Below are 13,958 nucleotides of genomic sequence, written 5' to 3'. Positions count from 1 at the left end.
AATAACAGTGGGCTACCTATAGATAAAATGAAAGTTTTATGATTCTAAATATAAATTGATATATTTTACAGCTTACTCGGCCATAACGAGAAAGGTTCTTATCAATAACTTTTTCAGTTGACCTGTTTTTGTTACAGACAAGTTTTATCGCTCAAATTCTGTGAATGATTCTATTAACAGTGGGCATTTCACGTGTGTCGAAAGATATAACTCAGAAAATTGGAAGGTGATAAAATAGCTTATCTGATGCGGGATTTTCATATTGCGTAGATCTTAAATAACGGTTTCTCGCCATATTTTCTTTACACACGTTCAATTCAGTCTGTCCGAGTCGGTCAGACGAAATTAGCGGCACTTAAGGGCCCCTTTACTGATAGACGTAGAAAAAAAAGGCGGACGGAGTGTGGCTTAAGTGAAGCATCGTATTGGCGGCGTTGTATGCAAGTGTGAGTGGCAGAAAACTTCACATAACTTTTTAATATTAAGGCTCCATCGTTTACCAAAACCAGGATTTTGCCAAATACGAATTTTAAACCTCCTCCTTTTTATGAAGCAAAGGCAAAATATATTTAAAATTTTGCCAGCAAAAGTTGACACTCATTAGTGATATGGTACGCAGCATGCTAGGATGTTTAAAGATTATGAGTTCGGGTCCTGAATCAGTGATATTATTTTTTCATTTTTTCGTTATGGACCTTTTTTTCTTTGCAAGTGCCTATTTGCTGTGTTGTGTCTTCCATTTAGTCGGAAGTTGCTCGCAGTCCGAGTAAATCAGGCGTGAACCTATTTTTTTATTATGCATGCAGCCAGTTCTCACACCATCTTTGACAGACTCCAACTTCTAAGATTCAAATCTTTAAAGACATCCTTAAAAAGAAACAAACATTGTGTATATTCAGACACTATCCTCGTCAAATCAAAACTTCCAACGTGATTACATCTTAGAGTATCTACTAAATATACTTACAATTTTTATAGTTAACATTATTAAAACCCATCCAGATGTAAAGTAATATAAAGATAATTTATATATTTACATCCACGGACCATCTTAAAAAAATAACATACATACATACATATGGTCACGTCTATATCCCTTGCGGGGTAGACAGAGCCAACAGTCTTGAAAAGACTGAATGGCCACGTTCAGCTATTTGGCTTAATGATAGAACCGAGATTCAAATAGTGACAGGTTGCTAGCCCATCGCCTAAAAGAGGAATCCTAAGTTTATAAGCCTATCCCTTAGTCGCCTTTTACGACATCCATGGGAAAGAGATGGAGTGGTCCTATTCTTTTTTGTAATAGTGCCGGGAACCACACGGCACTAAATAATTCATTTTTATTTTCAACTGGCCGTTGTCTAGTGAATGCAAAAAAAAATCCAGATGTCAATGTCATTCTAACCAAACCGAAACCAAAACGAAAAATCGCGAAAACTAAGAAAGAAGAGCCCATTCATTCGTTTCTTTTTCTTCATGATTTTCGGGGTTAGACAAAATAATCAGGTTTAAGTTAGTAATTAAAATGTGTTAATTGGTGACCGCAAAGAAGGATTAGTATATAACAAGCTATAATTTGATGTAAGTGCCCTGCGTTGTACTGAAATTCTCATCTTCACAATGGACGTGGACACAGGTTTGTACATAAAATTCGTTTATCCTGCAATTTATTTATAGTTATTATTACATACGTTGATACCTACCTTATTATATGCACGGTTCAGGATGAAATTCATAATATTCTACCGGCTAAATCCGCCGGCTAATTGGTCCACAGTTCATTTCGGCATATTGTTTCAATGTGCGATAATATTCAGATTCATTTTAATTACCATGCAGAGTACTAAAGTATTGATTTTCAATTACTCGTCAAAATATCAAATTTACTCTATATGAGTCAACATTCAGTTGATATATTGTGTATGGAAAAAAACATAATATAAGTAAAAACACAATTGTTATTAACATAAATCTTTGTCTCTCTTATATTAAACGAAATAGCTCTTGGTCCAGGGTATTAAAAATAAAGGCTAAACCTGGAAGGTTTTGTGAAAGCACGGGTTTATAACCAAGTGCTTAAAAATATTTCTAAGATTGAGTCTGAATTATCATGTTGGAGCTGTAATAATTTGCAGATGATCTGGCAGGTATTTAGAATTGCTGCTTTTTGTAATGTTAAATATGTATGTTTTGGGAGGTCTAGTTGATGAAGGTATAACTCTGTTTGTTGATAGAATAATAGGCATTATAGTCACAGAGTCCATCTTTCACATTTTCCTAACTTCTTCCTGTAACTCGGTGCACTTTAATATCTTTTCTGCTATTGTAGACTGTATATTGGGTATTGGGTACAGCTATATCAATTAAATATAATATATATATGTTTGTTGTGTGTATCTATTAAGGTAATAATATAATTTCTGTAATTCTCTAGCTATTATTAGATCTTGAATGGCAATCATGATCCCTTCTGTTTCGGGGAATAACCCTGCACAAGAGAACTTTTTATTTGATGCATCCATATCTGTGTGAGTTTGGCTTAAATCTTTAGGGTAGGTTTTGTTTGTCTTTAGATATCCGTGTTAAGTCTGCGTTTCCTATGGTTTCATCATTTAGGTTTAATGGGGTAAACTGATAATCTATTTGGCAAATGTCGTTATGTAATGATTACTATAATTATTATTATCCATTATTAGTTAGTTTCTTTGACAAAGGTTGTGGTAACCTCAGATAGGAGTCAACTTGTGTAAAAAACGTGACTCACCCAATGAAGGATCCTGATCCAAGGTGCACTGGAGCCCGTGCAGATGTCTCTGGGACTAATTCCCAGGGAGTAGATGTCAAGTTGACACACTTTGAAGTGTAAAATGCCAACTTCAAAGCAAACTCCAATATAAATAATACCCATATTTTAAAGTTTTTCATTACTTAGTTAAATATAGTTTTAGAGCATCGGTGCTCGAATTGTTAAGGTGCCTGGTTAAAATATGTGATGCATAGAAAGGCACTGGTTCAAATTCCACCTCAGCCATGAACCAATGACTATTTTCAAATTCAAATTCAAAATTTTTATTCATTATTATAGGATACTTCATATTGCCTAATATGTAATTGTCAAATCTTTTGGTTTCACAACATTGGTTGACGTCAAATAAATTACTTAAAACTTGTAAACAAAGTTTATTGTATGTTGCTTTGAATAGTTACCAACACTCATATGGTGAGGGTAAACATCGTGAGGAAACCTGCACATTCAGGCAAATGGATGTGTAGCTATGGATCCAATAGGAGTTAGATTTACTTGCAAAGGTTATGGAGGTCAGATGGGAGTCAGAGTCGAGTCGTGAGCCTGACTCACCCAATCTAGAATACATCTAATGCAATCAATATATCAAAGGCATACCCTGGGCTCCTCACTTTTTGATTTCATCTATCTCTGAAAAAAATTATTGAAATGTAAAAATGTTGTCTCCTTTGCAGATGGGCGAAAGTCCCGCTCTCGCAGTCGATCGGTAAGTACTTTGTTTGGTGTTTCTGATTTTTATTCAACATTATATTAAATATTTCTGTTATAATATCTAGGCAGCTTTTATTTCATGAATTAAATCAGAGTTCATAAAAATCAAGTAAGAGCATTATTTAGCGCACCATCTCGACTGCGCGGCGACCGTCACACCGTGGCGTGTAGTTGCTGTCCCACGCCAACAATCCTCGGTTTATTCATTTATTTCATATCTGGGTCAGGTTCATTTATTTCATACCTGGGTCAGGCAAAACCTTACCCTTCAATAGACCACCTCAGAAAAATTTTGTAAATGGCAATAAAAGCAGGTAAAAATGTTTGATGTTTTACCTACTTTTATTGCCTGTAACCATTATCTCTTTAATCGTTCAGACAAAATATTAATGCTAAGCAGACAAAAAAAAAGACATACTGTGTTTATAAGTAGAGTTGTCAGTCAAGCTTTTTTGTTAAATTACTTTTTTCTTTAGATTTGTTACATCTTGCAATAATAGGCTAAAGTCAAAGACTATAACTTCATTGTCTCATTGTCAGTAGGTGAAATTTGTTGTCAGTTGAATTGAGTATTTCAGACAGGTATTAAGGTGTTACTAAAATCTAAATAAAAACAAAACAACTATAATGACATTAAAAAAATCGTAGGTACTTTTTCCATAAGGAAAATCTAATATCAAAACTATATGTTTGTTACCTGTCTTTGCATTTTCACAGTCGAAACTATTGTATATTGTTTTTGCCCTTAGTTAGTTTCATATAACATATACATAAATATGTAGTTTGATGCAACGTTGAATTTGTTACGAGTACCTTGAGTTACAAAAAATTTAAGGCTAATAAACTTGGGATTATTATTTTGGCGATGGACTAGCAATCAGTCATTATGTAAATCTCAAATCCAACATTTAAATTTAAATTCAAAATTTTTATTCATTATTATGGGACATTTCAAACATCACTTAATAATTATCATATGTTTTGGTTTCACAACATGATTGACGTCAAATAAATTACAGTGTAAACTCTATATAACGACACATTTATTGGCGTTAAAGAGAGTGGTCGTTAAATGGAGAGAATAAAAATCAGAATTAGAAAAAGAAAACAAAACGATTAAGAATATGATAACGTTGTAATCTGTGACTCCTACTTATTAGTCATGGTCTACACGTGCAAGCAATCCCAATTTGTAAACAAAAGAACGAATTTCTTAAAAAGCTCCGTAAGCATGATGCCCGACAATAGAGTTGTTAGGCTAGGATAATAAAGCGACAAAAAAAGTACACAGGTGCGCAGTTTTTACTAATTTTAGCATCTTAAAAGTTACTTTTTATTACTCAATTCTGTCGTTATATAGAGTGGGTGTAATGCTATGTAGAGTGAATCATTGTATAGAATACAAGCTAAACCAACCAAAGCCAATTGATTTCGACGCTTTAGAGAGTTTATCGTTAAATCGAGTGACGTTACATGGTACTTAAATTAATTGCTGCAGAAGCCATAAAAAACTGCATTGCAGCATTTTATTTGAATAACGTGAACTATTAAGTGCATTAAGCCATACAGTAGAACCTGGCTTTTAAGTTTGTTATTGTTGTTTTGAAAACATGTCTAACACACAATGTTTTACCCACAGGTGGAGTCCGAGTCGAAGATGTCTCACGATGGTTCCCCACATTCAAGGAGATCCAAATCTCGCAGCGTGTCTCGTTCGCGTTCGCGATCCAAATCCGGTTCGCGTTCTCGCTCCGGATCCCCCAAGTCTGTTCAATCCAGATCTGGATCCCCCAAGTCTGTCCGATCAAGGTCTGGATCTCCGAAGTCTCCTCGCTCGAGATCCGGGTCCGCCAAATCCTTGCGATCCCGCAGCGGCTCGCCCAAACACCGCTCGAGAAGCAATTCGGCGCACTCCCGTTCGAGCCGCGGCTCTAAATCCCGATCCCGCTCTCGCAGCGTTTCCCGCTCCAAGTCTCCAGCTAGGAGGCGCTCCCACTCCGGCAGTCCCGCCGACCGCTCCCACTCCAAATCCCGCTCCAAGTCGAGGTCGAAGTCTCCGGAGAAGATGGACGTAGACGACGGCGCACAGGCGCGGTCCCGCAGCGCGTCGCCGGAGAAAGGGCCTCAATCTCCTGCAGGCAAGTATATAAATTGACGTTTTTATTGATTAAAGCGTTGTTCATCTCTTGTGATTTTCATTTATCCGTGTTGGTCGGTTTCGTTTTTGAGTAGTATCAGGGTTAGTCCCAGTTGAGATAAAAATGTCATCTTTTAACGAAATTTTTGGCTGGCGTCTTGAATATTAATCAACTGGACTATGTCCTCGGTCCTGCCAGCGTCAGGCGAAAAATCTCTTTAATTTTTGTTCCCGCAGGTATTAAAGGAAATCCTCTCTTGTTTTCTTATATTTGTACAACAGATTTATAAATTTTATTTGTTATACAGGAGACCGCGCCAGTCGCTCCCGCTCTCGATCAGCGTCCAGGAAGTCCCGTTCCCGTTCCGGTTCCGCCAAAAGCAAGTCGCGTTCCCGCTCAGGGTCGCGCAAAAGCCGTTCGCGCTCCCGATCTGGTTCAAGAAAGAGCAAGTCCCGGTCAAGATCCCGATCAGGGTCGGCAAAGTCCCGGTCGAGGTCTCGTTCTGGCTCTAGGAAGTCCCGGTCGAGGTCTCGTTCTGGCTCTAGGAAGTCCCGGTCGAGGTCTCGTTCTGGCTCTAGGAAGTCCCGGTCGAGATCCCGTTCTGGATCTAGAAGATCCCGATCTGGCTCCGTAAAATCCAGATCGCGGTCCCGTTCGGGATCAAGAAAGTCTCATTCAAGGTCTCGCTCTGGCTCTAGAAAGTCCCGATCGAGGTCTCGTTCCGGGTCAAGAAGATCCCGATCGGGCTCAAGAAAATCTCGTTCAAGATCAGGATCAAGAAAGTCCCGGTCTAGATCGCGGTCAGGATCTAGAAAATCCCGGTCAAGATCAAGATCCAGATCGAAATCTGTTGGAGTAGGTAAGTAATTGAATGAAATTTATCATCTTAAGTTCTTGAAATCTATCTAAATTGTACTCTCATAATTGATTGCTAGTAAGATGTTTACATTGTGAAAAACGAAAGCTTAGGCAGTCAGAGCTAGTATATAATTTAACTTACATTATAAGCATAATACTGGAATTAGCTAAATATCACTACATGTTCGACAGATGGAGAAAGAAAGAGTCGCTCCCGCTCCGGCTCCAGGAAGTCCCGCTCGAGGTCCCGATCCGGATCCGCTAAGTCTAAATCCAGGTATGTATAGTGTGTCGTGTGGTGGGTTAGACGCACATTCATCTAGTACAAACTCCCATGCTGATCCGGTAACGGAGAAAAAACATTCAAACTCTTTTCTGTACATTGTAGAAGTCCATCATGGGAAAAGCTAATGATGATGATGAACTTTAGATTGGATGTCATGTTGCGAATGTTTTCAGGTCTCGTTCCCGCTCGCGCTCCGGATCTGGCTCGCCTTCGCGGAGGGGTGAGTTTTATATCATTAGTTTGTGTTATTAACCACAGATAATGTATTTTATAAAGTGAAAGAATTTTTATGATCGTTTCAGTATTTCTGAAGATTAGCCCTTGCAAACAAAGTTTACCTCTTTATAATGTTGCCATGGATATACCACCATACATCACGTTTGTTTTTGTGAAAACTTTCGGAAATCCTCTCTTAATGCACATAGACTTGTTAATTTTTAGTATATGCTGAATTTCAAACGACTTGATCCAGCAGTTTGGGTTGTGCGTTGATGTGTCAGTCAGTCTATCAGTGTCTACTTTCATATATTTCGAAACTTAAAGGGTATAGACGTGATTATATATATTATGTATGTGTACTCCTAAATAAACGTATTCGTGTGTCAGGCAAGAAGCGGCGCGCGCGCCTCGCGTCGGAAGACGACGAGCAGCCCGCGCCCGCCGCGCCCGCGCCCGACTCCTCCGACGACGAGGTGCGGCGCGACGGTGGCAGGTCAGGCATTTCTATTTCACTACAAATTCGTTTCCGTTTAGGGTAATTTGATAAGTGGATCTTTGTTAAATTTAGTGCTCTTGTTCTTCCTGGCGTGGCTCCCGGTTACATCCTCTTCTTTTTGCAAAGAGTCCGGAGTGCGAGTATTACCATGAGCATGGATTGAGTGAGTCAGGCTTAACACGAAGCAACTTCTGTTTGACCTCTTTAACTTTGGTAGGGGAACCTAACCTCAACTATATTTTGAAAGATGTGACATCGATGTTTCGTAATTTCGCCAACTAAGACATTGTCGGGAAGTTTTGAGAATAAGTGTTGTTTGTTCAGTCAGTCAATTAGCATCCAATGATTGCAGCCAAGAGGCGACGGGCGGCATGTCGGACTTCGAGCTGATGCTGGCGCGCAAGCGCGACGAGCGGCGCGGCAAGCGGCGGCGCCGCGACATCGACATCATCAACGACAACGACGACCTCATCGCGCAGCTGCTGCGCCAGATGCGCGCCGCCGCCGACGAGGTATATATAGATGATATCATGTACAGAGACATCGACATCATCAACGACAACGACGACCTCATCGCGCAGCTGCTGCGCCAGATGCGCGCCGCCGCCGACGAGGTATATATAGATGATATCATGTACAGAGACATCGACATCATCAACGACAACGACGACCTCATCGCGCAGCTGCTGCGCCAGATGCGCGCCGCCGCCGACGAGGTATATATAGATGATATCATGTACAGAGACATCGACATCATCCACGACAACGACGACCTCATCGCCGACCGCCGCCGCCGACGAGGTACATGTCTCGCAGCGGACCTGGCCTGGTGCTGTTATTATGGCATTCTCAAATTCTCTAAGATTACGGGATTCTCCCAAACTTAGACTTCTAAATAGAACTCTTGTTTATGGATTATGTTTCAAGTCAACTCTAATGACGCGACAAGCAATATACTAAAAAAATAATACTCCTCACAGGACCGCGAACTAAACCGTCGCAACCAGCCAGCCGTGAAGAAGGTCTCCATGCTGAAAGCAGCCATGTCGCAGCTGATCAAGAAGGATCTCCAGCTCGCCTTCCTCGAGCACAACGTGCTCAATGTGCTGTGTGACTGGCTGGCCCCGATGCCCAACAGAGCGTTGCCTTGTCTGCTCATTAGAGAGTCTATCCTGAGACTGCTCACTGATGTGAGTATCTCTCTAAAACAGGAATTTCAAGTTTATAAGACTAACACTAGATTAAAATTTGAATTGAACAAAAATACTCCCCTGGGGTACCCCATATAGGTATTATTCTATTTCAGGCTAAGGATATTATTTATACCCTTATATTTGATCCTATCTTTAAAATATTTTGCAGCAAGTTAAGCCCATATCCTCTTGTATCTAAATTTTAAACGTGTGCAATGAAATAGGAGATTAAATTATGTCAATTGCAATCGTAACATCCATAAATTTTGGATAGCATTCGAAGAAGACAACTGTAACTCGAAGACTGTTCTGTCCACCCTGCAAAAGATAAAGACGGTGTTCTTGCCCACAGTTCCCGGCCATCGACAAGTCCTTATTGAAGCAGTCCGGTATCGGCAAAGCCGTGATGTACCTGTACAAGCACCCTAAGGAAACGAAGCAGAATCGCGAGCGCGCGGGCAGACTTATTTCCGAATGGGCGAGGCCTATTTTCAATCTCTCTACAGATTTTAAAGGTAAGGAATATATATTACTAGCTGTACCCGCGTCTTCCTCCGCGTGGAATAGTTATTTTGGGCATCATTGAAGCCCTCAAGGATGAATAATTTTCCCCGTTATTTTTTTCACATTTTCCATTATTTCTTTCCTCCTTAATAGGAGGGTCATGTTGTATAGCCTAAAGCCTTCCTCGATAAATGGTCTATTGAACGTAACGTCTGCCCGCAGCCATGAGCCGCGAGGAGCGGCAGGCGCGCGACGAGGCCATGGCGGGCGCGCGGCGCGAGCGGCCCGCGCCCGCCGCCGAGCCCCGCGCGCTGCGGCCGGGCGAGCCGGGCTGGGTGGCGCGCGCGCGCGTGCCGCTGCCCTCCAGCAAGGACTACGTGTTCCGCCCCAAGTCCACCTCCGACGTGGACATGAGCAGGGTATGTGGTCGCTGTCACAGCTCTCCGCGGTGCCGCTGCCCTCCAGCAAGGACTACGTGTTCCGCCCCAAGTCCACCTCCGACGTGGACATGAGCAGGGTATGTGGTCGCTGTCACAGCTCTCCGCGGTGCCGCTGCCCTCCAGCAAGGACTACGTGTTCCGCCCCAAGTCCACCTCCGACGTGGACATGAGCAGGGTATGTGGTCGCTGTCACAGCTCTCCGCGGTGCCGCTGCCCTCCAGCAAGGACTACGTGTTCCGCCCCAAGTCCACCTCCGACGTGGACATGAGCAGGGTATGTGGTCGCTGTCACAGCTCTCCGCGGTGCCGCTGCCCTCCAGCAAGGACTACGTGTTCCGCCCCAAGTCCACCTCCGACGTGGACATGAGCAGGGTATGTGGTCGCTGTCACAGCTCTCCGCGGTGCCGCTGCCCTCCAGCAAGGACTACGTGTTCCGCCCCAAGTCCACCTCCGACGTGGACATGAGCAGGGTATGTGGTCGCTGTCACAGCTCTCCGCGGTGCCGCTGCCCTCCAGCAAGGACTACGTGTTCCGCCCCAAGTCCACCTCCGACGTGGACATGAGCAGGGTATGTGGTCGCTGTCACAGCTCTCCGCGGTGCCGCTGCCCTCCAGCAAGGACTACGTGTTCCGCCCCAAGTCCACCTCCGACGTGGACATGAGCAGGGTATGTGGTCGCTGTCACAGCTCTCCGCGGTGCCGCTGCCCTCCAGCAAGGACTACGTGTTCCGCCCCAAGTCCACCTCCGACGTGGACATGAGCAGGGTATGTGGTCGCTGTCACAGCTCTCCGCGGTGCCGCTGCCCTCCAGCAAGGACTACGTGTTCCGCCCCAAGTCCACCTCCGACGTGGACATGAGCAGGGTATGTGGTCGCTGTCACAGCTCTCCGCGGTGCCGCTGCCCTCCAGCAAGGACTACGTGTTCCGCCCCAAGTCCACCTCCGACGTGGACATGAGCAGGGTATGTGGTCGCTGTCACAGCTCTCCGCGGTGCCGCTGCCCTCCAGCAAGGACTACGTGTTCCGCCCCAAGTCCACCTCCGACGTGGACATGAGCAGGGTATGTGGTCGCTGTCACAGCTCTCCGCGGTGCCGCTGCCCTCCAGCAAGGACTACGTGTTCCGCCCCAAGTCCACCTCCGACGTGGACATGAGCAGGGTATGTGGTCGCTGTCACAGCTCTCCGCGGTGCCGCTGCCCTCCAGCAAGGACTACGTGTTCCGCCCCAAGTCCACCTCCGACGTGGACATGAGCAGGGTATGTGGTCGCTGTCACAGCTCTCCGCGGTGCCGCTGCCCTCCAGCAAGGACTACGTGTTCCGCCCCAAGTCCACCTCCGACGTGGACATGAGCAGGGTATGTGGTCGCTGTCACAGCTCTCCGCGGTGCCGCTGCCCTCCAGCAAGGACTACGTGTTCCGCCCCAAGTCCACCTCCGACGTGGACATGAGCAGGGTATGTGGTCGCTGTCACAGCTCTCCGCGGTGCCGCTGCCCTCCAGCAAGGACTACGTGTTCCGCCCCAAGTCCACCTCCGACGTGGACATGAGCAGGGTATGTGGTCGCTGTCACAGCTCTCCGCGGTGCCGCTGCCCTCCAGCAAGGACTACGTGTTCCGCCCCAAGTCCACCTCCGACGTGGACATGAGCAGGGTATGTGGTCGCTGTCACAGCTCTCCGCGGTGCCGCTGCCCTCCAGCAAGGACTACGTGTTCCGCCCCAAGTCCACCTCCGACGTGGACATGAGCAGGGTATGTGGTCGCTGTCACAGCTCTCCGCGGTGCCGCTGCCCTCCAGCAAGGACTACGTGTTCCGCCCCAAGTCCACCTCCGACGTGGACATGAGCAGGGTATGTGGTCGCTGTCACAGCTCTCCGCGGTGCCGCTGCCCTCCAGCAAGGACTACGTGTTCCGCCCCAAGTCCACCTCCGACGTGGACATGAGCAGGGTATGTGGTCGCTGTCACAGCTCTCCGCGGTGCCGCTGCCCTCCAGCAAGGACTACGTGTTCCGCCCCAAGTCCACCTCCGACGTGGACATGAGCAGGGTATGTGGTCGCTGTCACAGCTCTCCGCGGTGCCGCTGCCCTCCAGCAAGGACTACGTGTTCCGCCCCAAGTCCACCTCCGACGTGGACATGAGCAGGGTATGTGGTCGCTGTCACAGCTCTCCGCGGTGCCGCTGCCCTCCAGCAAGGACTACGTGTTCCGCCCCAAGTCCACCTCCGACGTGGACATGAGCAGGGTATGTGGTCGCTGTCACAGCTCTCCGCGGTGCCGCTGCCCTCCAGCAAGGACTACGTGTTCCGCCCCAAGTCCACCTCCGACGTGGACATGAGCAGGGTATGTGGTCGCTGTCACAGCTCTCCGCGGTGCCGCTGCCCTCCAGCAAGGACTACGTGTTCCGCCGTGAATAAGTTCCATTTGATTGCTCCAAGTTGCCATTTTCAGATCTTTACGTGATAGCTACCTATAAAAATATAATAATAATATATATTTCCGAAGTGGTTCTATCCAAAATGAGAAATCACAAAAATCTGCTTATAATTGATGAAGTACCTAATTCTTATCATACTTTTTCAACAGATGAGCAAGAAGAAAATGACCCGCTACGAGAAACAGATGAAACGCTTTATCGATCAAAAGCGGCTTCGAAGCGGCTCGAGACGCGCTGTCGAGATCTCTATAGAGGGCCGCAAGATGGCGCTATAAACAAGTTTGCAGCAGCACCAATAGATGGCGTTGTAAAATAATTCACCACTTTACCGCGAGTTGATGCTATAGGGAATCATTGTTCTGTAACAAGTTCGCACGAACTGAATTTGGAGCATGGAATTGGCTAGCGGGCCCGGTAGTGCATACTTAACTAAACTAGAACTGAAAAGGACGAAACAAATAGTTTGTGTTGAATATGTTTATTTCAAGGTGTTAAGTATTCATATTAGACTTAATTAAGGAATATTTCAACTCAATTTGTGAAAGCAACTTGTATTCCGTGATGGGATAAACACATAGCTATTCCCAAGGCAGCAAATCCTCGAAAAACAACATGTTCATGTATAATTCTCCTTCACTTTTATATCCCACGATTTCGCGTGGAACCGGGAAAATAGTTTCTTCCATTTCGATTTATTATTTACTATATTACTACGAACTACCCCCCTAATGGTAACTTGTAATGATGTCGTTCTGTAAATAAAGCGAAGGAGAATTAGAATATGTTAACAATAATATTAAATGTAAATGTAAGGTTATTGAATGCAATTGTACCTATGTAGTTAAATAAACTGGTAAAAAAATTGATTATTTTGCTACGGATTGGCTACCAGGGTGTAAAGATTTACGCGTAGAATTTACTTTCTGTCATAATTATTATTAAAATACAATTAAATTTTGCTGTAAAGCACAAAGCGAACTTTTTAAATAGTATATTTTATTTTTAAGAAACAACTGCATTACCCAGATCATCTTACGATACAACTTATTGAACGTAAGCACAGATATTTCTATTCTTAAATCTGTTTAAATGTGTGTGCCTAATTTGTACTGGTATTATTCTGTTCAATCCGGATATTATGTGTTTTCGTTAGTGACTTCAATTGCCACAAAGAAAACCTTATTGACCGTTTTGTACATCATCCTGTTATGACGTCATGGTACCGGCATTCAAAACCACGTTATATCCGGATGTCATATTTATGTATTCGTATTGAGATTCATAGAATACGTTGTTACATGGGAAGTCGGATTTCAGGCGTATTTGTATTTAGGATGTTTGTTACTGCGTCAGCGCGACAGTGCAATAACCACGGGAGATACGGAAAGTTCAGTTATTGCAATAGCAATCTTGGTGCAATACTCGTAAAGAGAAGCTTGCGAGCCGCACTGACGTCTGCCGTTGCGACAACCCACACCGTCAAATCGCGAACTTTTAATTCAAGAATGAAAACTTAGTATAAAGAAACATGTGATTGTGTTTGTTTTGTTTGTATAAAATGTGTGAACCGCGGGCGCTGTGATGTGAGTCGCTAGTTTAAGGGTTTTAGCAAATAAAACGTACGATTAATAATTTGTGTTTTATTCTCCAATACCATTGAAATACGTGCGTGGATAAACATTTAATTTTCCGGCTTGTTACAAGATGGCGCTGCAACGAAAGTTAAACGCGCTATGGTTTCGCATTAAACAAAAACAAAAGAAGAAAAATGCCCGGGCGGGCGGGGTTAGGTTTAGAGGGGGGGGGTTAGGTTTAGAGGGGGGGGGTTAGGTTTAGAGGGGGGGGGTTAGGTTTAGAGGGGGGGGGTTAGGTTTAGAGGGGG

The 13,958-nt window shown here is 44.4% G+C and overlaps 1 protein-coding gene across 1 annotated transcript; it reads left to right on the top strand.

Annotated features, from left to right (window-relative positions):
• Window positions 1-1,399: 1,399 nt before the first annotated feature.
• On the top strand, window positions 1,400-13,708 carry LOC106137168 (protein IWS1 homolog). The gene is made up of 12 exons (XM_060952013.1): window positions 1,400-1,636; window positions 3,481-3,512; window positions 5,157-5,655; window positions 5,963-6,514; window positions 6,706-6,790; window positions 6,973-7,019; window positions 7,406-7,511; window positions 7,867-8,026; window positions 8,495-8,704; window positions 9,060-9,222; window positions 9,434-9,630; window positions 12,226-13,708. The coding sequence occupies exons 1-12, from the start codon at window positions 1,621-1,623 to the stop codon at window positions 12,349-12,351; spliced, it is 2,193 nt and encodes a 730-aa protein (XP_060807996.1). The 5' UTR covers window positions 1,400-1,620; the 3' UTR covers window positions 12,352-13,708.
• Window positions 13,709-13,958: the final 250 nt, after the last annotated feature.

This window comes from Amyelois transitella, chromosome 27 (genome assembly GCF_032362555.1).
Source record: "Amyelois transitella isolate CPQ chromosome 27, ilAmyTran1.1, whole genome shotgun sequence".
NCBI classification, from domain to species: Eukaryota; Metazoa; Arthropoda; class Insecta; order Lepidoptera; family Pyralidae; genus Amyelois; species Amyelois transitella.
Note: the sequence above shows the minus strand (reverse complement) of the source record. Positions and strands in the feature narration are given on the sequence as shown.

Bases quoted from the DNA above. Each gene is read 5' to 3' on its own strand.
- LOC106137168 (XM_060952013.1), top strand. The intron at 5,656-5,962 runs GCAAGTATATAA...TTTGTTATACAG, and splicing joins AGGGCCTCAATCTCCTGCAG to GAGACCGCGCCAGTCGCTCC. The intron at 7,512-7,866 runs GTCAGGCATTTC...CAATGATTGCAG, and splicing joins GTGCGGCGCGACGGTGGCAG to CCAAGAGGCGACGGGCGGCA.